The sequence below is a fragment of the Halichoerus grypus genome, chromosome 12 (genome assembly GCF_964656455.1).
Source record: "Halichoerus grypus chromosome 12, mHalGry1.hap1.1, whole genome shotgun sequence".
NCBI classification, from domain to species: domain Eukaryota; kingdom Metazoa; phylum Chordata; class Mammalia; order Carnivora; family Phocidae; genus Halichoerus; species Halichoerus grypus.
This window is the reverse complement of record NC_135723.1, coordinates 18463539-18487187: the sequence shown is the minus strand read 5'-3', so window position 1 is coordinate 18487187 and position 23649 is coordinate 18463539. Positions and strand designations below refer to the sequence as shown.

Here is a 23649-nt window from a genome sequence, read left to right as displayed (position 1 = left end):
TGTGCAGTAGCTCCCCTGTTTATGGTTTCATTTTAGTTTTCACAAGTCATTTTAAAACATCTTAGGAAGATGTAGGTAGAAGTCTTGAAAATAGTCACTTTATTTAAATGAGGCAGATGCTTATAGTAAAAATATGAATATGTGCCTGAAATATAAATTAATTGGAAAAAATAGTTGTATTAAATTGACAGCTTTTTGCCATTTCCTTGTGTCATAATATTTATGAACACTAAGCTCATGGTGGGACAGATTTCTACCTCCCGAAGTTTTACATTACAATGTGGTTTTATGCTGAAAACCCAGAATTCTCTACTTGCTCCACTACATATTGCTATCTCTATATATTTTTAGAAGGAAAAAAAGACCGTCCTTTTGGATACCTTTGTTTCTCAATGGAGTTGTTCACAGGTCTTTGATTTCTTATTTGACTATCACTAATGACAATTTATCGACAAGGCAATATTAGGACTTTTGATCCATAATAAGTCTTAAAATGATTTCTTTGTAATCCCTTAAAAAGAATCCAAAAGGTATTTCAGTGTTTGAATTCTAATCAAAACTCATTTGTAAAAAGTGTTCTGTGAAAAATATTTTAAGAGTACGTTTAGCATCAAAAGGGTACAAAGTTTCAGTTAACACAAGATGAAAGAGTTCTGGAGATCTTCTGTACGGCATCCTCATGATAGCTACTGATACTGTATCATATACTTGAAATTGGCTCAGAGGATAGGGGTTAAATTAAATCTTCACACACACACACATACACAAGGGTAACTATGTAGAGGTGATGGAGAAGTTATTTAGCTTGACTGGGGTAATCTTTTCAAAACATATATATCAAAACATCAAGTTGTACATCTTAAATATCTACAGTTTTTATATGTCAAAGATCATAAAGTTAAAAAAAATACAATGTGAATTAATCTGATAGTGTCAGAGCATATTTGAGAGATTTTTATCTGCCAACACTAAGTAGAGCAGAACATTTTTTCCTTTTGTTTATTGTGAGACATTTCCACTATACAGAAAGGAACAGAGACTAAGTAAGGAACACTCACGTAAGTCATCTCCTAGCTTTTACAAATTTTAACATTTTTTAATGTTTTATTTTAGTCTTTTTGAGAGAGAGAGAGAGAGCGAGAGTGTGCACACAAGGGTTGGGGAGGGGCAGAGGGAGATGAAGAGAATCCCAAGTAGGCTCCACATCCAGCATGGAGCCATCATGGGGCTTAATTTCAAGACCCTGAGATCATGACCTGAGCCGAAATCAAGAGTCAGATGCTTAACTGAGCCACCCAGGTGCCCCTGTTTTGCATATTTTCAAAGTTTGTAGGAATTGGGTCATAAAAGTTTCATTTATGTAAGTTACAATTTTCCACTTTTCCACTTTATTTTTGAGAATAGTTTTTGAGATGATGTTCCATTGATTCACGTAGCTTTAGTTCATTTATTTTAGACTGCTATGTAGTATACCTTTGTATAAATAGAAGCTTTATCTATTCTTTGATAAATACTTTGGGTATTTCCAATTTGTTGGAAACAAATTACAGTCTGTAGCGAATATTGTGTGTGTGTGTGTGTGTGTGTGTGTTATGCACATGTACTAGAATTTGAAAGGTGGTTTTCAAAGTGTGGTCTGGGGACCCCTTGAAGGATCATTCCCTCCCAAACCTAGACTTTTTCAGCGAGTCTCTAGGGTGAAAACTATAACAACAACAACAATGTTCTTTGCCTTTTCCCCCTTCTCATTCTGTCATAAGTGTGTATAGTAGAGTTTTTCAGAGGGTACATGATATATGATATTGTAACATCTGAAAGTAGCAGCAGATATGAGAACCCAATTTTCTTCCATTATATTGGATTTGCAAAAATGTAAAACAAAGTCATTCTTTTTCTAAATTTTGCTTGTTTTGGAAAATATAGTGATTTTCCCTAAAAAAATGTTATTTATAATACCAGGTGTTGTTTTGCTGTTGGTAGTTTTAAATGAAATACTGTTTAAATTTATCAATTTTAATTTCTAGTACGACAAATAGCAATGGATATGACCCATAAAAGCAAATAATTTTTAAGAGTGGACAGAGGTTTTGAGACCAAAAAATTTGAGAACTGCTACTCTAGGATAAACACCTAAGCGAGGAAAGGCTGGTTGTAGGGGGTGCAGAGCTGTAACATACGCCTCATGCTGCCATTTTGCTCCGTTAAGTTGTTAAACTACTTCACTTCTCAGCAGAGTGTAAGAGTTCCTGGTTTTCCACGCTAACATTTGCTATGGTCAGATTTTAACAAACTTTGCCAAGAGGATGCATGTTAGATAGAATCTCATTGTGAATTGAATTTGCTAGTTCCTGATTACTAGTAACACTTAGCATCTTTTTATGTTCATTGACCATAATTGTAGTTTGTCTTCTGTGGAAAATTTTTTTGTTCTGTGCCATTTTTCTTATCCAACTGATGGTGTTTTTCTTACTGATTTGTAGGAGGATTTCTTTCCTTCCTTCCTTTCTTTTTCTTTTCTCTTATTAATATTCTGGTTATTAATCCTTTGTTGGTAACATGCATTGGGAAAATCTTCTTCCAGTCTTGGGTTGTCTTTTCATTTTGTTTATGGTAATTTTGGTTGAACAGAATTTCGTAATTTTAAGTTTCTTAATTTCTAAATTTTAAGTTGAGTTTCATACTTAAGATTTTAATCCATTGATAATATATTTCTGTGTATGGTTTGAAAGGGGAATTTCATTTTATTTTTTAAAATATGCATCATTTATTGACCTTTTTCCCCACTGATTTTTAAATATCAAATTTCCATATATACTTTGTGAATGTACTTAACATCTCTAGTCTGTTCTGTTGTTTTTTTCTATCCTTCATCAATACCTCTTTACCTAATTAAGATTAATATGACTTTATATGGTCTTGGTATATGGTAAGGAGGGTAACTCTCACCTTATTTTTTTTTCAGAATTGCTTATTCATAGGTTTTTATTATTCCATAGATCTTTTTAGGATAAGCTTTTTAAATTTTGTGAAAACTTTATTGGCAGTTTTATTGGAATTATACTTGATTTATAAACAAATTTGGAGAGAAAAGACATTTTAATGATATTGAGTCTTAAATTATCCGTGAACATGATATATCTCCATTTATTCAGTCTTCCTTTAATTTTCTCCGTAAAGGTTTTTCCTATCTTTTCTTGGTTTTATTTCATTTTTGTTCTTACAACTAGGATTTCTTTCTGTTATGTATTCTATTATGTCATTACTGATAATATATAAAAGGAACTGTTAAAACTCAATAATGAAATTCCAATCAAATTGAGTAAGAGACTTGACTAGTTCAATGAAAAAGACATCAGAATGGCCAGTAAGCACATAGGATGGTGCTCGGTATTTTTAGTTAGCAAGGATATGAAAGTGAAAACCACAAGGATACACCATTCAACACACACAAGAATGGCTAAAATAAGAAGACATTCCCTATGTTGTCAAAGATATGGAGTAACTAGAACTCTCATATATTGCTGCGAGAGTGTAAAATGGTACAAACACTTAGGAAAACTGTGGGTTTTTATGAAGTTAAACATTTCCCACCTATGACCCAGCAATCCCACTCTAGGCATTTACTCAAGAGAAATAAACACATATGTTCACAAAAAGGCTTGTATATAAATATTTATAGACACTTTATTCAAAATAACCCAAACTGGAAACAACCCAAATGCCCATCAACAAGAGAATGGGTAAACAAATTGTGATGTACTTATGCAACGGACTACCCTCAGCAATAAAAAAGAACAAACTATTGGGGCACCTGGGTGGCTCAGTTGGTTAAGCGACTGCCTTCGGCTCAGGTCATGATCCTGGAGTCCCTGGATCGAGTCCCGCATCGGGCTCCCTGCTCGGCAGGGAGTCTGCTTCTCCCTCTGACCCTCCCCCCTCTCATGTGCTTGCTCTCTCTCATTCTCTCTCTCTCAAAAAAATAAATAAAAAATCTTTAAAAAAAAAAAAAAGAACAAACTATTGATCCTTTGAACAGCTAGAATGAATCTCACATTTATATGAAATTCAAAGAAAGGCAAAGCTAAATATGGTGATAGAGATCCTAATAGTAGCTTCCTATGGGATAGTGGGGATTGACTGTGTAAGGCGGCTCATGGCACCTTCTCAGGATGCTGTAAATGTTTATATCTTTTTTTTAAGATTTTATTTTTAAATAATCTGCACACCCAATGTGGGGCTTGAATTTACAACCCCGAGATTAAGAGTTGCACATTATACCGACTGAGCCAGACAGGCAAAATGTTTATGTCTTGACTGGAGTGTTGGTTACATAGATGTGTACATTTGTCAAAATCCTTCATATTGTGCATTTCATTGTATGTCACATTCACCTTGATTTTTTAAAAAAATGGAAACATGGATCTCTTGAAGTCCTCTTTTCCATATTTTAAGTAAAAATTACCATTGTTTTCTACACTAATTGTCTTGTGAAATTTTTCATTATTTCTGTTGGACACTAACATCTGGGTTACATTTTCATAATTATGAGGCATAAATGAGATTGCTTTTTGCTCCTTGTACAAAAAGCCAAAGGTTAGTTAAGCTCTACTGTTTTTAAGTCTATTTTATATTTTCACCCAATACTGTATTTTAATTTACAGGTTTCACGAATTTAATACTTGTGTGAATATCACTTATATTTGCCCATATAATCGCTGTCAGGGAGCACCCCTGTTGTATTAATTTCCATCGGCACTATTCATTCAGTATTTGTTGAACCTGATGTATTTCAAGCAGTGTTCTAGACGCTGGGATGCAGTAGTGAAGCAGACAGACGAGGAAGGACCCCGCCCTCACAGAGCTTACACATGGGGGCGGGGAAGCTGACAGTAAACATAATACCCTGAATCCCTTGAGATAGCACTTATAGCTCTGGGAGGAACTCTTTTTTGTTTGTTTGTTTGTTTAAGATTTTATTTGAGAGAGAAAGGGAGCACAAGTTGGGGGTGAGGAAGGGGAGAGGGAGAAGCAGACTCCCCACTGAGCAGAGAGCCCGATTCCTTCTGGGGCTCCATCCCAAGACCCTGAGATCATGACTTGAGCCAAAGGCAGATGCTTAACCGATTTGAGCCACCCAAGTGCCCCTAGGAGGAGCTCTTGAGGGGAACTGGAGGGAGCTCCTCTCAACTGGGTGTTCACAGAGAGGCTTCGGAGGAGGCATCTGAGCTGAGACTAGGATAGCAGGAACATCTTCATTCTGTGAAGCGATGGAGAGGGTTTGAATGTAGGTATTTTCTATAACTGTACCTTTATGATTAGACCAACCTTAATCATATCCCCAGATTGTTTTCTCGGTTGGTCTCCATTTCAAAGCCCTTATATTTTTCTTAATTACCTTTTTCTGAGTCTGTTTTGTTGTGACTTTATGAATGTGTGACACTTAGAACTCTTGTAACTTTGGGCTTTCTTGATATTAGTAGTAGTCCAGTCTGGATTGTTCACTCTTACCAACAGACTATTCTGTCTCCAAAAATATGCCCTTTGTACATATTTAACCACGTATGTTTAGAAGAGACCATTTCAGGGGCACTTGGGTGGCTCAGTTGGTGGAGCATCCCAATCTTGATTTCAGCTCAGGTCATGATCTCAGGGTGGTGAGATTGAGCCCTGTGTAAGGGTTCCGGCTGGGTATAGAGCCTGCTAGGGATTGTATCCTCCTCCCCCTCCTCGCCTCCCTCTTGCACATGTGCACTCTTGCTCAAAAAAAAAAAAAAAAAAAAAAGCTGTAAGAAGAGGGACCATTTCAATATGCACAGAAACAGAGATTGAATTTATGTAGTTTTGACAGTGGCCCTTCTTATATCTTACTTCTCTCCTGAGCTCACATTTTAGAATCCTGAAAGTATTTGGGATTCTTTCTCTCAGCATTGTTACTACATCCACTCTCTGTGTCGTTCTGTAAGTTCAGCAACCTTAGGACTCTCCTAGCTGAGACTATTTTTTCTGTTCCTTAGAGGGCATTTTGAGTAAAGTTCTCATGAATTAAAAAGTTGACAATCAAGTTCATTCATAAGCAAGAGCAAGTAGGTGTGGTTTTTTCCTAGTGTAATAATATTTTATTGGTATTTTAAAATATCAGTTATATTTTGAGGAGTTTGGTTTATGAATAGAAAGAACGAAAATGTGTGTCTTTTTAGTGGTCGTGCAAGCTCTGGTACTTTCTAAAAGCTCGAGTGTCTGTATTTTATCTGACTGTCAGTCTCCAGCATGTTCCCTATGTCTAGGTGGGTTGGACCTGACCTCATGCTGTATAATCAGAAAGGAAGAAAAAAATTGGTTCCCCAGATGCCTGCCTCTCCCACAATTCCCATTATGTCTGATCACAAGTACTTTGAGGGTACATGGCTTATAATCTGTGTCTCCTCGGGACCAAGACTGGGAAGCTCTGGAGAGTACCCTCCAACTGTAGTTCTGTCCTAGTCCCCAGCAGCCCCTCTAGGAGCCGAATCCCAGTGGACTCTTGGGCACCATGCATCCATCTGGAAACAAACTCAGAGGCTCACAAGGACAGCACAACTAGAGTACCTCTGATTACTTACGAAGATGGTCAAAGCGCCTCATCCTTTAACAAAAACATATAGAAAATAAGTGGTCCTTTTCAGTGTCAGGAATTAAATATGTATAAGAAAGTTTGAAAAGGTGCTTGTTAGGTTAATGAGCAAAATATTTCAGGCTTTGTTGTTTATTTGCTTTTTTTGCTGTCCGTCTTTTAAAAAGTTAATTCTTCCTTGGTTGAAGGGTGCAGCTTACTTCACTTTTAATTTTCGAAACACAAGCATAAAAGAATTTAATTCATTCTGAGCTAAGTGTTTACTGTGTCAAAAATAATTAGCTAACATGGTCTCAATTTACATAATTTCTAGAATCTTTTATTTAGACAGTTAACAGATTCAGAAAGTGTTTACTGCTAGAAAACGCAACTAATAGGAAAATAGGGATGCTAATTATTTGGTCAACTCCAAGATTATTGTGTACATCTCCCTTCAGGGTATAGGAACACTTCTGCAAAAGGTCCATTTCACTGATGTGGCTCCAGTATAGACAGGGTGATTGTGTGTGTGTGTGTGTGTGTGTGTGTGTGTGTTTAGTGACCAAAGACACAACTTAGGGCTCTTATTTCTTTAACTTGGAGCTTCTTTCCCAGTATTATGCTCAGAGATGCAAACTATATGCACTGCTATCGACCTGGCTTGCTTTTTTTTTTTTTGGAAGGAAACCAGAAGTAGCTTTATTATTTTTTTCAAACTTAATTTTTTAATTTTTTATTAACATATAATGTATTATTTGTTTCAGGGGCACAGGTCTGTGATTCATCAGTCTTACACAATTCACAGTGCTCACCATAGTACCTACCCTCCCCAATGTCCATCACCCATTTCCCTCCCTTCCCCTATGATCCTCTGTTTTATTGAATTCCACATATCAGTGAGATCATATGATAATTGTCTTTCTCTGATTGACTTATTTTGCTTAGCATACCCTCTAGTTCCATCCACGTCATTGCAAATGGCAAGATTTCATTTTCTGATGGCTGCATAATATTCCATTGTGTGTGTGTGTGTGTGTGTGTGTGTGTGTGTGTGTGTGTGTGTGTATCCATTCATCTGTTGATGGCCATGTAGGTTCTTTCCATAGTTTGGCTAATGTGGACGTTGCTGCTATAAACATTGGGGTGCACATGCCCCTTCGGATCCCTACATTTTTATCTTTGGGGTAAATACCTAGTAGTGCAATTGCTGGGTCATAGGGTAGCTCTATTTTCAACTTTTTGAGGAACCTCCATACTGTTTTCCAGAGTGGCTGCACCAGCTTGCATTCCTACCAACAGTGTAGGAGGATTCCCCTTTCTCCACATCCCCGCCAACATCTGTCGTTTCCTGACTTATTAATTTTCCTGGTTTGCTTTTTTGAAGACCAAACTCATTGGATCACGCTTTCAATTGACTGCTTTTGGTTTTTTTGTTTTTTTTGTTTGTTTGGTGGGCAGCAAAGCAAAGTTTATTGAGTGAAAGTACAAAGCTTGAAGAGGGGCACCTGGGTGGCTCAGTCAGTTAAGCAGCTGCCTTTGGCTCAGGTCATGATCCTGGAGTCCTGGGATTGACGGAGCCCCACATGGGGTTCCCTACTCAGCGGGGAGCCCGTTTCTCCCTCTCCTCCCAGCTTGTACTCTGTCTCGCTATCTCCCTCAAATAAAATCTTTATAAACAAAACAAAACAAAGCTGCTGAAGAGGGAGGGAGGGGACCCTGCTTTTATTTTTATAGAATTTAAGTTGTTTTAGTCTTCTATGGAATTTCTAATTTACCTGAATTTTTTGGTTAGGTAGCTTTTTGGCGTGGTGTAAGCCCTTCAGTCATTGTATTTGGAAATATGACGGAACTTGGTCAAGCTCTTCAGGGACAAGGACTTTTACCTGTTCAGGGCCCCACATCCACACTCAGTAGAGCAAGTAAAATGACTGGGACGAGGAGACTTGCTCTGTTGATTCATGCTGAGGTGTTCACTTAGTGTTGCTTGTCTGCCAGGCATAAAGAGGTGAGAAGATAAGTAGGTCCTGCTGGTACCAGTGGGGGCTTGAGTCACAGGTGTGGGAAGCTCTTTTCACTGCCAGGAATAGAGAGGCTCATTCAGTTTACGTCATATCATGGAGCATTTTTCTTGTAAGGACGCTCTGAGATGAAAGAAGGCTTGAATCAGTTATACTTCTGGGTCTCCTGGGAGCAGAGGAGTTAAGACTAATCTGGTGGGATATAGTTTAGGAATGGAGGGGATCACTGGTTAGACAAGCATGTAGCTATTCAGAGAAACACAGGACTCTCAGTATTCCCCTGGGATGGCATTTGGGAGAAAGTCAAACCTGTATAAATATTTCTGTATTTTTCCTTGAGGATTCACTAAGATCTCCAAAAATGTTAGGAGTTTAGTATATTCTTAAATCATATTTGCTTGTTTTTTCAGGCAGATAATACATTTCCTATTTTTTTAGTTCTGTATTCTCCTAGTCTCCATTAGTGTGTGTGTGTGTGTGTGTGTGTGTGTGTGTGTGTGTGCGCGCGCGCATAGGTAAATACACACAGAATACCCACAGGATAGGAACATCTGAAGGTGGAAACCGAGAGTCTGGGAAAACTAAATTTGGCTTGTCACGTTTGAAAACATCATCTGTTAACCTTTTTGTTTTTGTGAGTTTATACTGCTTTTTACATAGTATATTTTGAAAGTGGTAATATTAAAATTGATCATATTAGCTCACAATAAATAAACCTGTCTCTCACATTTGAATAGGAATTTGTAGCTTACAGGCACTTTCAAAGATTTTTTTTCTTTTTTTAAGTTCTTCAGGTTTTTTTTGTTTTTTGTGGGGTCTTTTAAGTTCTTTTCTGAAGTTCTTTTAAAATTCTTTCCTAAAGGAGGCAGACAGGTCTTCTTTTCATATTTTAAAAGTTGAGAATTTAAGTCAGTGTGACACCATCCATTCCCGGGCCCCCTGACTCCAGTTGGTGGCCCTGCCGTGTGGCAGCCCTCGCTGTCAGGGGCTCAGAATGTCAGCAGTGTCCTTCTTCGCCTTCGTCCTGCTCCCGTTCTCTGCACTTAGTTCCTGAGAGACAGAGTGGCATGCACACTGGAGCCAGATGTCCATGGCTTTCTTCGCAGCAAGGCTTCCACCCTGAATCGCAACCTTCTTCCCCGTTTCGGTAGCTAGACTGAAATAATCTAGAGAAATTGTGGAGGTTACAGTTAGCTTGCCAAAAGTTTGTGCAGGGAACACTTGTGCTCCATCCCTGCAAGTGGGCATGGAGGGATGTGGATATAAGGGATGAAGTTCTTGGTAATTGTTGTCAAAACCCAGTGTTAACCGGGACGCCTGGGTGGCTCAGTTGGTTAAGCATCTGCCTTCGGCTCAGGTCATGATCCCAGGGTCCTGGGATCCAGCCCTGCACTGGGCTCCTTGCTCGACTGGGAGTCTGCTTCTCCCTCTGCCTGCCGCTCCTCCTGCTTGTGCTCTCTCTCTCTCTGTCAAATAAATAATAACATTTAAAACAAAAACAAAACCCAGTGTTTACCTTGACTACTGCACTACTTGCCTGGTGCGCCCCTCTCCTTAACTGCCCGACCCCACACCCCATTCACTACGGGGAGATGGAAATGATGGTCATATAACTCGTCTACCCACAGTTTAAAAATTGAGACAAGTTCTAGCAAAAATATAAAGAGAGGCATAAAGGAAAATAATTTATAGTCAGTAAAGTGAGGACATTTTTACAGTAAAGCTCAAAGATCCTGATTTGCTTTAGATCAGTATATCAGCAGGTGTGTACTTCAGTATGTTCATGGAAGACATAATGTAGTTACGATTGTCCCACTTCCATGTGGAGTCACTAAGAATATAAAAGCTGCAAATGCCATCCAATCAAGTGTATTGTACTGGTGAGTCAGACACCTTAAGTGGCTTTGCAGCAATGACCTGATTTTTTGAAATGATGAATATCTATTAGTAAAATTCCAAACAAAACAAAATACAACCCCCCCCAAATTCCTTGGATTTATATTGTAGCTGTGCCGTGGAAAATCTAATGTAAAACTGTGTAAAATAACTGTGTTTATATGTAAACACTGTTAGGATCTAGGATCTGATGGTTATAAACTGACTTTTTTGCCACTTCGAATGTCCAGATGTCCAGTGGGATATTTGAAAGCAGTGCAGGATACAGTAGTGGGATTCAGGACGTCCCAGATGCCAGCAACGTCCTCAGAATTATTGTGACAATTGAAAAGATTGCCCCCCACAAAATCAGAATACACCTTCGAGATGGTGATGGCACTTGTGTTGAAAATCTCTGTCTTATACATGTCAGAAAGACTTGGAAATGTAAGGGATCCCAAGAGAACAAACACTTCCGAACATTTCAGATCAGAAGCTCCTCGTGCTGTGATTTCATTGTCTCGAGAGGCTGGAGAGGGCAGGAGGAGAACGTCTGCTCTAATTTTTCTCCAAGGCTGATAGGTTTTCTGTCTTCCTCTGCCTTTGTCAGCCTCCACTACCTCGTCTGCCTTCTTGTGGTGAAGTGTTTTGCACCCCCTCCATTCCCTGTCCTTGGAGCTTGCCAAGGAGGCTTTCTTCAGACTAGGTTCTGAAGGACTTGTGAAAAAGGGGTTTGAAAGTGTTCAAGAAAACTGATGGTTTTTTTTTTCTTTTATGTGGTGAATATACGTGACACACAGTTTACCCGATTCAAGGTTTTATATAATTTGTCACTTTGCAAATATATGACTAAATTATTCTGGTATATAAATAATAATTTTATCTCGGGCATTTTGAAAGATACAATTTTCTATAAGCGGTAGTATTTTAATAATTGGGCTTGTGACTCACTTCACCCAATTAATCCTTCATAACAGTGGGAATCAATATGGAAGGAAATATTCACCTATTATTGTGTAACTTCAGCAGTCAGTATTTTTGCTTTCTGTTCTCTGTGAGGCAGCATTTTGGTGTGAACCTAGATGTGTCTAGATTCAAATTCTCCAGCTCTGCCACAAAGTGGCTTTGTGATCTAGAGCAAATCAGGATCTCTGAGCTTTACTGTAAAAATGTCCTCATCGGTAATACAGAGATGCCGATATTTAATACAGTGGTTGCAAGGATTAATGTAAAATATTTGACACAGTTTTCTTTTAATACTCATTCCTGTGCATCCACATTTTTCTTGTAGTATAACCACAGTGCAGATAAAATCTTCGTCTTCCTTTTTAACTTGACCTATTTCCGTAGTGTAAACAATTTTTATAATTACTGTTTTAAAAGTATCAAGTATTAAAAAGTATTATAGTATATAATGACATTCTGCCACTAAATATACTGTGGACATGATGTCCTTTCTCTGTATAATTTGAACCTTAAATTTATCTGCTTACCTCAAGAAATAAAGTTTTTAAAAAGCTCCCTTCTTGACATAACTGTAAGCAAAACCAGGAGGAAACAGCAGACCTGAGTTGAGTCTGGGCAGTGGGCCCATGGGAGGCTTCCCAGGTGAGTGATGATGCACTTCCGCACACCGCCTTGAAATTGCAGCCTTCAGCGTACAGATTTGGAGGCCTTGACCTCTGGGTTGCACAAAAGTGATCAAAGCTATAACTATTAAATCTGAGAATAGCAAGGATATACTCACTTAATAATGATTTCAGTATACATGGGCATTTTTCATTTTGTTTCCTGGTTTTTTTTTTTTCCATTTTAAAAGTGATGCTGCTAAATAGAAGTATACTGTTGACCAAGAAAGAATGCACTGAAAATTTCAGCAAACAGGCATTTTTGGGGCCAATTAGAATTGCAGGTCAGGAGGCACAGGTACAGGTAGAAACCTGAATCTGAGGTTGTTCCTGGACCTGAGGAAGCCAAGGAGAGGGCAGGGTTATAGCGTCAAAGGGCGGAGGGTGTCCTTCTCATTCAGGTCCTAGGTGCAAAACAGGGATTGAAAAGAAGGTAGCTGGGATTGGTTGGGTTAATATGCAAATGAGGGGCTGTGAAGCTTTGCTAAACTGCTCTGGCTCCTTTTGAAGTGAAGAGTGAGGATGATTCAGGTGTCTTGATGAGAAGGAAAGTTAAGTCCCAGCTGAGAGCTTGCAGCTGGCTGAAGGGATTTTTAAAAAAAGTTGATGGTTTTTCCAGCGAGGACGTGAATAAATTCCTCTTCCTTTAGGGCCTCCTGATCCCAATTTAAGAGACTCTGTTAGCTAGGGTTGCTTGCCGCATTTTGAAATCTCCTTTCACAAGACATTGATTTTTCCTTCTCTAGTAGTATTTCTGTAGGATAAATCTCTAAAAGTAGAATTACTTTATTAGAGGACCCAAGAACCTTTTATGGCCCTCTATGTGATTGCCAAATTGTTTCCAAAGATACTATATAGATTTACATATAGGTCCCCACTTCAGTAGTTGTAGCTGTACATAAGTTGGGATTTTTTTTTTTAATTTAAGTGTTTTGTGGGGGACTAATTTAACAGGTGAAATACTGATTTTAATTTCTATTTCTTGGCCACTGGTGAATTTAAACATCTAATCTTCATATATTTGTGATATTTCCTCTTGCATTGCTTATTCGTTCGTATTTTTTCTCTATTTAACTTAATGTAATGTGTATAATAATGTGTAATCATATTCTGCTTTTTTTCTTTTAGCTCCTGTAATAAACCGATTCACAAGGCGTGCCTCGGGTAAGTCAGACCATATTATGGATTTTGCTTATTAATGGTGACATTTCTTGAGTAATAGTGGTATTGAACAATAAGGTGTGATGAGGATAATTGCTGTGGAGTAATGATTTATTTGTCGGTCGTTTTCCCCGAAACCAACCATCTGATATAATGAAGAACAAGGACAGAATTGGAAATAACCTCTGCATGGCTAGATTTAAACCTACACTGTGCACTGAGGCTGATGCACCTTTTTAAATGGAGCCTCTCACCCCAATTTGTCTATATCTGCTCTTGATCAGTTATTATCTGCATGGTTATCGGAGGTATCCCAGCCACGGTTCAGAAGCAGTGATTTAGAAGGTGGGTGAAGGACATCCTAGAAACAGTGGTGGGTGAGCGATAGGAAAAGGGACAAGGAACAGGGAATGAGCATGAGGGACAAAGGATAAGGGACAGGAAAACTCTGAAAATGTAGGTACAGGAACTTCTCCTCAATGGGGCCCTTTGTTAATGGCCCTGAGGCTCTTGCTCTCTTAAAGACAGCATGGTAATCCGACGCATATTCACCGTGATAGACCTTAGCCACTAACAGGTGCTTGAGTCAGAGCCACGAATACTGTGTACCACCTGCATTGGTGGAGAATACCGGCAACGGTTGAGAGCATTTCTGTCCCAAATGGCTTAAGTAAAGTGAGTTTGGGCCTTGAAGGGGATAAACTATTTGGAAAATCTACTTCTGTGGAATGCCTTCTTCTCTGAAGATAGAGGACAAATGAAGCATTACTATGTTTGATGTGAGAAAATTACTCTCTTTTAAATACACTAGAATTTTTTGTTGTTGAAAAACACAAGATAAACATTTCAAGCAGATCATTTCTGACATTTATATAATACAGTTGAGTAATTTATTTAATAAAATTACCTCATTTCCATCTGTGATGTATTATTAAAGGTGTTTTAAGGTTAAGTTTTATTTTTAATTTGTCATCAGTTACTGGTACAATTTATTCTTACTATATAGTGACCAGGGCTAAGAGGAAAAAGACCAGAACTTAGAAAATGTGCTATATTGGGATAGTGTCTACTTTATCCTCCTGAGCTTTTTGTAATCTGAAGACATATGTGTTTTATTTATTTTTGAAGACGTATTTATTTTAAATGTTGCAAACAGAGAGTGGATTGCAATGACTTTTGTGGAATGAGGAATCATGTTTATGTCAGCAGGGTATCAGATGATATCCCAAAGTAGAGCCGCAGAGTGTGATGGGGTTGTGGTGCAGGGATATAGTCTTTGGTGAGCAGTGGTGGGAATAAGAGGGGAGCAATGAGAGACTCCGTAGTGTGATATCTTGTCTTCATGGTGTAAAATTCTTTCCACAGGCACATAGGTAGGAGTCTTAGAGTAGATCATCTCCCTTTCTGTCTCAAACTATATGACATCAGACATTGATATCTGGGGAAGTTGCATTAGTGTTTGTTGTACGATAAACTTATCATCAGTGGATGTGTCAGGGGCTCTAGCGTGTAGGTTACCTTTGAAGCATCATTATTTTAGTATCTCCACCACCACTAAATCTGTGTCCAGTGTACCTTGGTAAGGCTTGGCTGGAAATGTAGAGAAGATGGAATGCCAGCAAAGAAACCGACAGTAAAGTCAGATGTTGTATTTATCTCTAGAACGACAGGTATAGGAAATGTCAATGAAAACAACAGGAAACAATTTGATTTAAAGAAAAATAAACAAGGTGATATCAAGTTCAGGAGTTGAGTTATATCTAGCAGTAAGCCTTAAAAGGAGTAAAAATTGTTACCCTAGGAGTATAACACACTGGAGTTCATTATGAGAATGAATCTGGACCTTGATTATTTTATGTGCATCTTCAGTGTTTCGGGTAAGGGAAATAAAATTATATTTACTGCCTTAGATAAAAAGAACAGTGGTATAGGACGGAAAAAAAGAAACGGGAAAATGGGACCTATTAATCATTTACCTGTCTATAATTTATTTGACTTCCTTATTTTTTATAAAAGTTTCTCTGACACTTTTCTGGCAAAGGAGAATACAGAAACAGTTTTAAGCCATCTTGAGGAGGAAGTCCTGTAGTTCTCTTTGTTAACTTAGTGGCTAAAAGGAATTTAATTGGGCGCCTGGGTGGCTCAGTTGGTTAAGCGACTGCCTTCGGCTCAGGTCATGATCCTGGAGTCCCGGGATCGAGTCCCGCATCGGGCTCCCTGCTCAGCAGGGAGTCTGCTTCTCCCTCTCCCGCTCCCCCCTCTTGTGCTCTCTCTCTCTCTCACTCTCAAATAAATAAATAAAATCTTTAAAAAAAAAAAAAAAAAAAAAAAAAAAATAAAAGGAATTTAATTTAGTAGTAGACATACACATCAATTTATTTGAAAGTATCATTTCCTGAAAATAATAACTGTCTACTTAAAATGTAGAAATTCATATTTGATAGTTAACAATATTTCCTAGCATGTCTTTTTCTGATGGAGTTTTATTTCAGAAATACTTTTTTCTTTTCAGAAATGAACTATAAAACTTAGGTAAGACCTATAATTTAGGGGAAAAAAATAAGCCAAGTAAAATCAGCCAGAGGTTTATGTGATATGAGAGTTTGTTTCTTATTCATCTATTTTTTAATAATGATTACAACAATGAATGCTGTGTAATATACAGTAATATACTATGTATAGTGCTAGGTATTCAGTCACTGTTGATGGAATGAAAGTGAAAATGTTACAATGTATTTCTAAACTTCTGCCTGAGTTCTCTAAATCTTTGAGGTTTTGGCTTTTCTATTCCTACTGCATCTTGCAAAAATAAATATTTCAACTGGAGTAATTCAAACAAAACATTTCTCCCTTTTATGCCTTTTTCTTTTGTTATAGTTCAGGAGGATGAGGGGATGTTTACATTAAGAAAGTGTTTAACAAATACATTATTTGGGATCATTTTTACACCTTCCACCACGCTGTTTCTGGTAAACTCTGTCTCCATGTGTTTTCAGTGCCTGTCCACAAACCTGTCAGTTTTTATTTCTCTAAGTAGACGTGTCACTTAGCATTTTCAAACAAATTTCCTAGAATCTCAAGAGTCTGTAGAGGTTTCAGGGTTTCCTAAGCTCATTTTCCACTAGGTGCAGGAATGAAAGGCATACAGTAGGGGATTTTTAATGGCAACGAACACAGGTGGGCGTTAGATTGGGTAAGTTCTACAAAACATGATTGAAACTGTCAGGTGTCTTCTCTTCTGAAATCCAGATGAAATGTATCTTTGGTATCTCCCTGACAGCACCCCATAACCTTAATTTTATTACTTATTTTTTATTGAGCTATAGTTGACATATCACATTGTGTATGTTTCGGGTGTATGGTGTATTGATTTCATATATTTATATAATGCAATATGATTACCCACAGCCTTATTTTTAAACAGTACCCCACAATTCTTTTTTGAACAAAAGAAATACTACTTTTGTTCTTTTTTAAACCCATTTCTACTCTTAGTAATCACTTCTTATCAGTATGTCATTTTTAAATACATAGAAGTCACATATAATCTATTTATAATCACATAAACTAGTATGTGATTATAAATAACATACATAAAATTAACATAAAATACACATAATCTCTTTTAGAATTTTGATGGAATTAGAATTAACATTGATAGTTTGGAGTATTTTGGAAGATTCTTCTTGGTGGAATAATGGAAATATACCATTTACTCTTATAATTATTATTAAAAATTAAGGGTAGTGGTAGACATAGTCGTTCGATAAATCTTTGAAAAGTAAAACGTTACACAGACAACAGTCCTGTTGTTTCTTTGTTCATCTAGTGTATTATATGGGAAAGACTCTAGAGTGTGGGGTTTCACAGACTTGAGTTCAAACCACCCGTTTACTGTGTGAATTTGCACGTAAGTTATTTACCGCATTGAGTCTTACTTTCTTATTTCCACTTTCTTTCAGTTTGGGATCATAAGAGCTATAATCATGCTTGTTGTAATGGTTAAGCTAGATGGTTTTTATAAAGCAGAGTGGCTAGGCTCTCAGAAATATTAGTGGTCAACCGTCTTCTGAACATAGTTTAAAACAATAAAACCCTCAGTGCTGTGCCTTAACCTGTCATAAATAAGCCTTAGAGAGTCCTAACACTCTTTGATATCATCCTGTAATATGGGGCCTCTCCTTTTACTGTTTGCACGTTACGGTTTTTAGAAAGATTATAATGGTTTTCCTCTGTGGTTTTGTCTCTGAATTGGAAAGAAAAAAGAAATTTCTCGTTACTCTTGAGACAGCTCCTTGCAGTATGAAGTTAGACCGCTCTCTGATTTTGTTTTAACCCCATGATTTTATTTTGAAAAAAGTCAAGCTTATAGAACAGTTTGAAGAATTGTTCAATGATCACTTTTCTCTGGATTTCCCAGTTCATATTTTGCCGCATTTGTAGGCCCTTCTCCTTCCTTCCATACACACGCTCATATCCACACTTTGTGTTTTTTCACTGGATCTTTTAGGAATTCTGAATACTTCATGTGTATCTCCTAAGAACAAGGTCATTCTTCTGCATAATATTACACTCAAGGAATTTAACCTTGATACAACACTGTTATCTGCATAGAGTCCAGTGTCCTTCGTTGTCTTAGTGTAGCCTCTGTTCTCTCTATCTAAGCTGATTCAGGGATTTTTTTTTTTAAAGATTCTTTTTTAAATTTTATTTATTTGGCATAGAGAGAGAGAGAGGGAACACAAGCAGGGGGAGTAGGAGAGGGAGAAGCAGGCTTCCCGCTGAGCAGGGAGCCCGATGCGGGGCTTGATCCCAGGACGCTGGGATCATGACCTGAGCTGAAGGCAAACGCTTAACCGCCTGAGCCACCCAGGCGCCCCTGATTCAGGGATTTTGTATTGCATTGAATTTTCATGGCTCCGTTTTTCTGATCTTTCATAAACGGACTCCCTAACATTTTTGAAGTCTGCGTTTCTTGAAGTTCTGAGGGTTATCCCTCCCAGTGAAACAGTTCCCTGTATCACCAGGTACGACTTCCTAGCTCGCAGGAGTGCATCCACTGTCTGGTCACAGTGCTCCGTTGTTGTTGGTGTGAAGCCTTGGCTTGGAGCATTACTTTATTTAGTACTGCTTTCCCGGACTGCTGTTGAGCACGACTTGCTCTAATGCATAATTATTTCTTATAATAGAAGTGAAAATGGAACTCCAAGTTATGAATTCAGTAATTTTCTTTTCTCATGTAATTAGCCGCACTTCAATTTTAGCCATAACGTGAGCATTGAATTTTATAGTATATTTTTAACAGAGCTAAAATTTTATAATTTTCCCTGCACTAGCATTTGGAGTATTTCAGAGGTGAAATTAAGTCTTTAAACTTCACACACCCACTGTGTAAAACGGTATATTAAAAACTCTGTAAAATCACCAAAAACAGAAAATGATTAGTCCCCAAGATAGTAGTGAAATAACAGAAGTTCAGATCTTTTATTGATTCCAATTCAGGGAACATATGCTTCCTTGATTCAGGGAACATATGTTTCCTTTTGTTTTGTCATGGAAATATTTTGTAGCCTTGGTGTTCTTTGTTTTCTTCTCTAAAGTTGCTTTTTAACCCTCCTATTTTTTTTTTTCAAGAGGTCATTCTCATGTTGTCAGACTAATTTGCTGGAGTGAATATATTTACGTTTATATTTTATTTTTGAAATGAGCTTCATTTTGAAAGCTCATTTCAAGCTTGGTAATTACCAACACTATAATGCACACCGGGAGCGTATTCCTTTAATTAATTTCCTAATTCATTCTGCAGACATTTACTGCACCCCTACTGTGTGCCAGATACAGTGGGAGGCATGCAAGAAGAGTAAGATACGGCCTTTAGGAAGGTCACAGTCTAGCAGGGAAGCTGGCTGTGACGGGCTCGGTGTGGTGAGCACCGTAATATCCACAAAGGGAAAAGGAGAAAACATACAGTTCTTGCAGGGCATGGTTCACAGAAAGGGTGCTGGCCATTAGGGCTTATAATGTGGGTTTCAGCAGGAAAACAAGGCGAGTATTTGTGCCTTACCACTAATAGCAAGCTATTTTTATCATGAAGTCCTTTCTCCTGGGATGCTGCCCTGCACCTTGCCTCAGCATCGAGTACCTGTGGCGTGGAGTGAGCAGATGCCCACGGCCATGGATGGCAGGGGCTTAAAGCCAGGATTTATTTCTGCCATTAACTTACCATTTCTTCAAAACCTTAGTGTCCCTCTTATCAGAGGAGGCAGAATAGGCTCTGGATTCAGAGAGACCTAGGCTGGAATACTAGCTCCGCTACTTATATCCACTTGTAAAAGCTCCCACTGTCTGCTTCTCTCACTGTGGACTGCTGTGGGAGGGGCCGGGGGGGGGCTTAGTCACCTTGCTAAGGTTCAGTTTCTGCAGGTATAAAATGGGGATAATACATGTCTCACAAGACTGTCATAGTGATTAGACAGCAGATAATCCATGAAAAACACAACACAGTATTCTCTCCAGTTTGGTTTCTCGGTGTGAGCCTGTTGTCCAGTTGTGTCCCCTGCATAGGCGGGGCTGCCAGGAGCCTGGACTGGACGGAGAGGTGGGTCCGAAGTAGCTGCAAAGCCTGCCATGGAGAATTCATTAGAAAGGTGACACCCGGGGTGAGGCCGAAATCAAGAGGCAGACAGTTCAACTGGGGCAGCAGGATGAACCCACAGGGAGCAGCACTGGGCAAGGGGAGCGAGAAGAGAGGGTGGAGGGTGGACCTGAAGAGCTTCTCTGAGATGCCAGAGTACAGCCCCCAGGCTTCTCCCTCCGGTGGGCTGGAAGTGGTTCCAGGCCTCTCTCTGTACCTGTTGCCTCTCTGTGCCCAGACTAATTCTCCCCTGTGGTTCTCTACAAATAAAACCAAGTGAGCAGAGGGAGTGCTGCTCCCGTCCTCTTCCCTCCCCTCCTTCATCCTCCGGCAGTACTGATTTCCTGGCCCTTGTAAGCGCGGCATGTTCTTGCATGCCTTAGCATGCTGTGGGAAAGAGAATCCAGTGCAGTCTGTGGGCAGTGTTGTCTCTGGTTCTTTCTTGTTAGGCCCAGGAATGCTGATAGGCCTCTCTCAAGGCCAGTGAGAAATTCAATTATCTCTTGAACGTAATTGCATTTTCTTCAGAGTACTCTGAGCCCTCCGGGGAAGGGAGAGAAGGCCGTAGTAAAAACCTGATCAGCAGTTCAGGGCAGCGTGGGGCGCAGGGCTGGCTGTCTCCTCCTGCTCCCAGGGAGGTGGCCTCAGACTCGTCACGCCTGCACTGGTGGAGGGGCTTGGCAGATGGCTCGGGAAGCCCTTGTAGCCCACTGGGGCCCTCGTGTGTCCTGGTTACTGGACCCTGCCCTGTAGCGCAGACGTGAGTAGATAGAAGGCACGGCCGTTCTCTGATTCTGATCAGAGTTCCGGTCACTGTTGCACAGACTCTCTGTGTGAAGGATCAGCCTCCCTGCCCCCAGATCCATTGCAGACCAGGGCTTTTATAAAATAGGGTAAGACTGCTGCTGCAGATGGCCCCGGAGTGCTCCCACTCTCACTGTGGACTGCTGTGCGTTAGGGGCCGTGACTTGGGTGTGCTCTGTAGGAGATCAGAATGTTCTCATCGTGGAAAATTACACATTCATCCCCAAATAACTGATTATTAAACCCAAACCCAAACCCTTGTTTTACTACTTTGGCATTTTGTGAGAACAGACGGCGGTGTGAACAGTGCCCCCTGGAGAGGGAGAAGGGTGGCGGGCGGCCCGGGCCACGGGGACACACGTTGCCGCCTCTGCCTGGCCCCTGCCCGTTCACACTTGGAGCACTGCAGAGGCTTCGCTTCTCTGGCCTTTCTGCAGCTCGTCCCCATCCATGTCCCCTTGCCCTCTCAGCATCTTTCTTTCTCTCTGCATGCCGCCCGTCTGTAGAGCGGGTACTCGGACTGCTGTTACTGCTTACACATCATTTAATACCATTTAATACCATTTAATATCATTTAATACATTGGCTGTTTGTTCGCACATCTCGTTCCCTCTCCTAAACTGTGAGCATTGTAATTAATGTATTGAGGGAAAAGAAAAAGGAGGACACAAAGTAAGGAAGTGGGAGTCCGAGCAGAATGGGGAGATTTGGCCAGATGTGCACAGTGGGGTTTAAGATTCCTGAGCAGGTGTGTGGTTACAGGTGAGGCTGAGGCTAGGAAGACGTGAGGATGGGCTTGGACGCCGAAGTTGGCTGTGATAATGGCAGAACTGGAACGTGAAGAGCATGCAGCCGGATACCTATGAGGAGGGGCCCCTGAACCTGTGAATCCCAGAGACAGCCCCGCATGGGCACGGGGCGGGGAGCGGGGGGCGACCAGGTAATGGTGTGGATGTCCGTGTGCGGAGCCAGGAGAGCCCCTCACTGTCTTTTGGGTCCTGCTGTGTGCCTTCTAAGCGAGGTGGTGTTCCCCGAGAAGAACCAGGTTTCAGTTAAGGTGGGGATATGTTGGGAGTGCTTTGTAAAAGCACTTGAGGGTGTGGGGAAAGTGTTGGGAAGGAAGGTAGGAAGGGGTGGGAGGAACTGGCAGGTCAGAAGTTCAATCAGCAGATATTTATGGAGCACTTACTGTTGCCAGGTACTGTACAGGTACCATTGCACAGGGAATGACAGCAGCAGATCCTCCCTGACCTTGAGATGCCGCAGGCCAGCGGGGGAAGCGTGAAGGGGTGTGGACATGAACCTGCGGAGAGTGTGGTTGTCCAGAGTCTTGCATCTGGTGGATGACCAGGGTGACAGAGCAAAGCGGGCACGGTTGGATCAGGGGTCTTCAGGTTACAATGTATTCACTGTGGATGCTCGTTTAAACTTTCTTTAAAGCTAATTCTATCAGATTTCCAATGAGAACACTTTAACTGTCTGATATTTACTGTAAGTACAATGGACAGTATGGTGTAGAAGTGAAGAGCATGGATCTGAGGTCATTCTGTCATTTCTTGATCGGATACTCAATGAGGGCCTGTGATGGGCTTGGCACCGAGCGGTGCCTGAGGCCGACCGACATTGTTTAGGATCTTGGCGGCACCACTTATGAGCTGTGTGACCTTGGGCAATGGACTTAAACTGTCTTTGGTAGGGTTGTTGTAATTCATGAAGTGAATGCAGGCAAAGCTGCCATTTTTTTTTTTTTTTAAGCACAATGCCTAGCACAGAGTGAGTGCTAAATAAACTTTCATATATCCATAGGCTCAATTTGTTGAATTTTAGTGTAGCAAAAATACCATAATATTAGTATCTCTGCTATTTTCTCCTATGATGTACCCCACTTAATTTTAATTGGCCAGAGTACATAATTCTGTGTGTCTCCTACAGCTAACTCTCCTACCCCAAACTTGGATTGACATAACATTGTATCAGCATTTGTGGGAGATGGGAAAGATTTCTCTCAGATGTAACATCCTTTAGGTCTTTAGATAAAATCAGAAAAACAACTTTAGTCTCCCCTAGATTTTAAGCTGAATTCTTAGACTGTATTTTGAAAATAGATTGATCTGCCTTTTAAATTTTAACCTTTAATTTTAATCAGGTATATGTACATGCAGCCCTCCTCCCCCCTCCCTGCATCAGATTGGACCAGCTGCTTCCAGGAGCTGATTGCTAGAAGTGTTACTGTTACTGGGTTCTGAGTCTCTGAGAGCCAGCAGTGTATTTTATACTAGCTAATCATTTGGTCATGTTTTCTGATATTTAAAAAATTAATGACACAACTGAAAACCAAAAAGTGAATCTGGATCTTCTCTTTTACTGTCTTCAGCCTTCAGTTACTAAAACTGGAGAACGTTGATTTTATAGTTGTTGTTTTACTAAGGCAATATAATTAAACTGCTAAAAAATTAAAATATAGATTAATTGTATGTTGTTTTCAGACAACATAGAAAAAAGGAACCTTTCATTTGAAAGACCAAATAGCTTAAATAATTGTGCTGTTAGACCTGTTTCAAGGAATTATGAATATTATCTTTATTGACCTCCATCAGAAAAGGTAGAGCTGGCCCTCCTCTCCTTAGGTATTTTAAAACAATTCCAAGTTGTAGCTCCCATTTAAAAACAGACATAGATAGTTTAATATGCTCATTGCATAACATAAAGTAACAGGGTACCAGACACAAGGTATTCCAGAAAAGGTACGTGGCTTTCTGCTGTGAGGTCATTTTCAGAGCTGAGTTTCCACAGGTTGCTGGGTCGTATTTGCAGTAGAAACTGAAAACTTAAACTTACGATAGGTACTCTGATGCTTTCTAAAAGTAGACTGCTACTTTTGGGGCTCCTGGCTGTGTCACTTGGAGGAGCATGTGACTGTTGATCTCAGGGTCGTGAGTT

The 23649-nt window shown here is 39.7% G+C and overlaps 1 protein-coding gene across 1 annotated transcript in view; it reads left to right on the top strand.

Annotated features, from left to right (window-relative positions):
• Positions 1-23649, top strand: part of PRKAR2B (protein kinase cAMP-dependent type II regulatory subunit beta) — an 89323-nt gene that overhangs the window by 11479 nt on the left and 54195 nt on the right. Inside the window, exon 2 of the mRNA XM_036101381.2 lies at positions 13239-13274. Within this exon, the coding sequence (XP_035957274.1) occupies positions 13239-13274 (36 nt within the window). The remainder of the gene's footprint in view (positions 1-13238; positions 13275-23649) is intronic.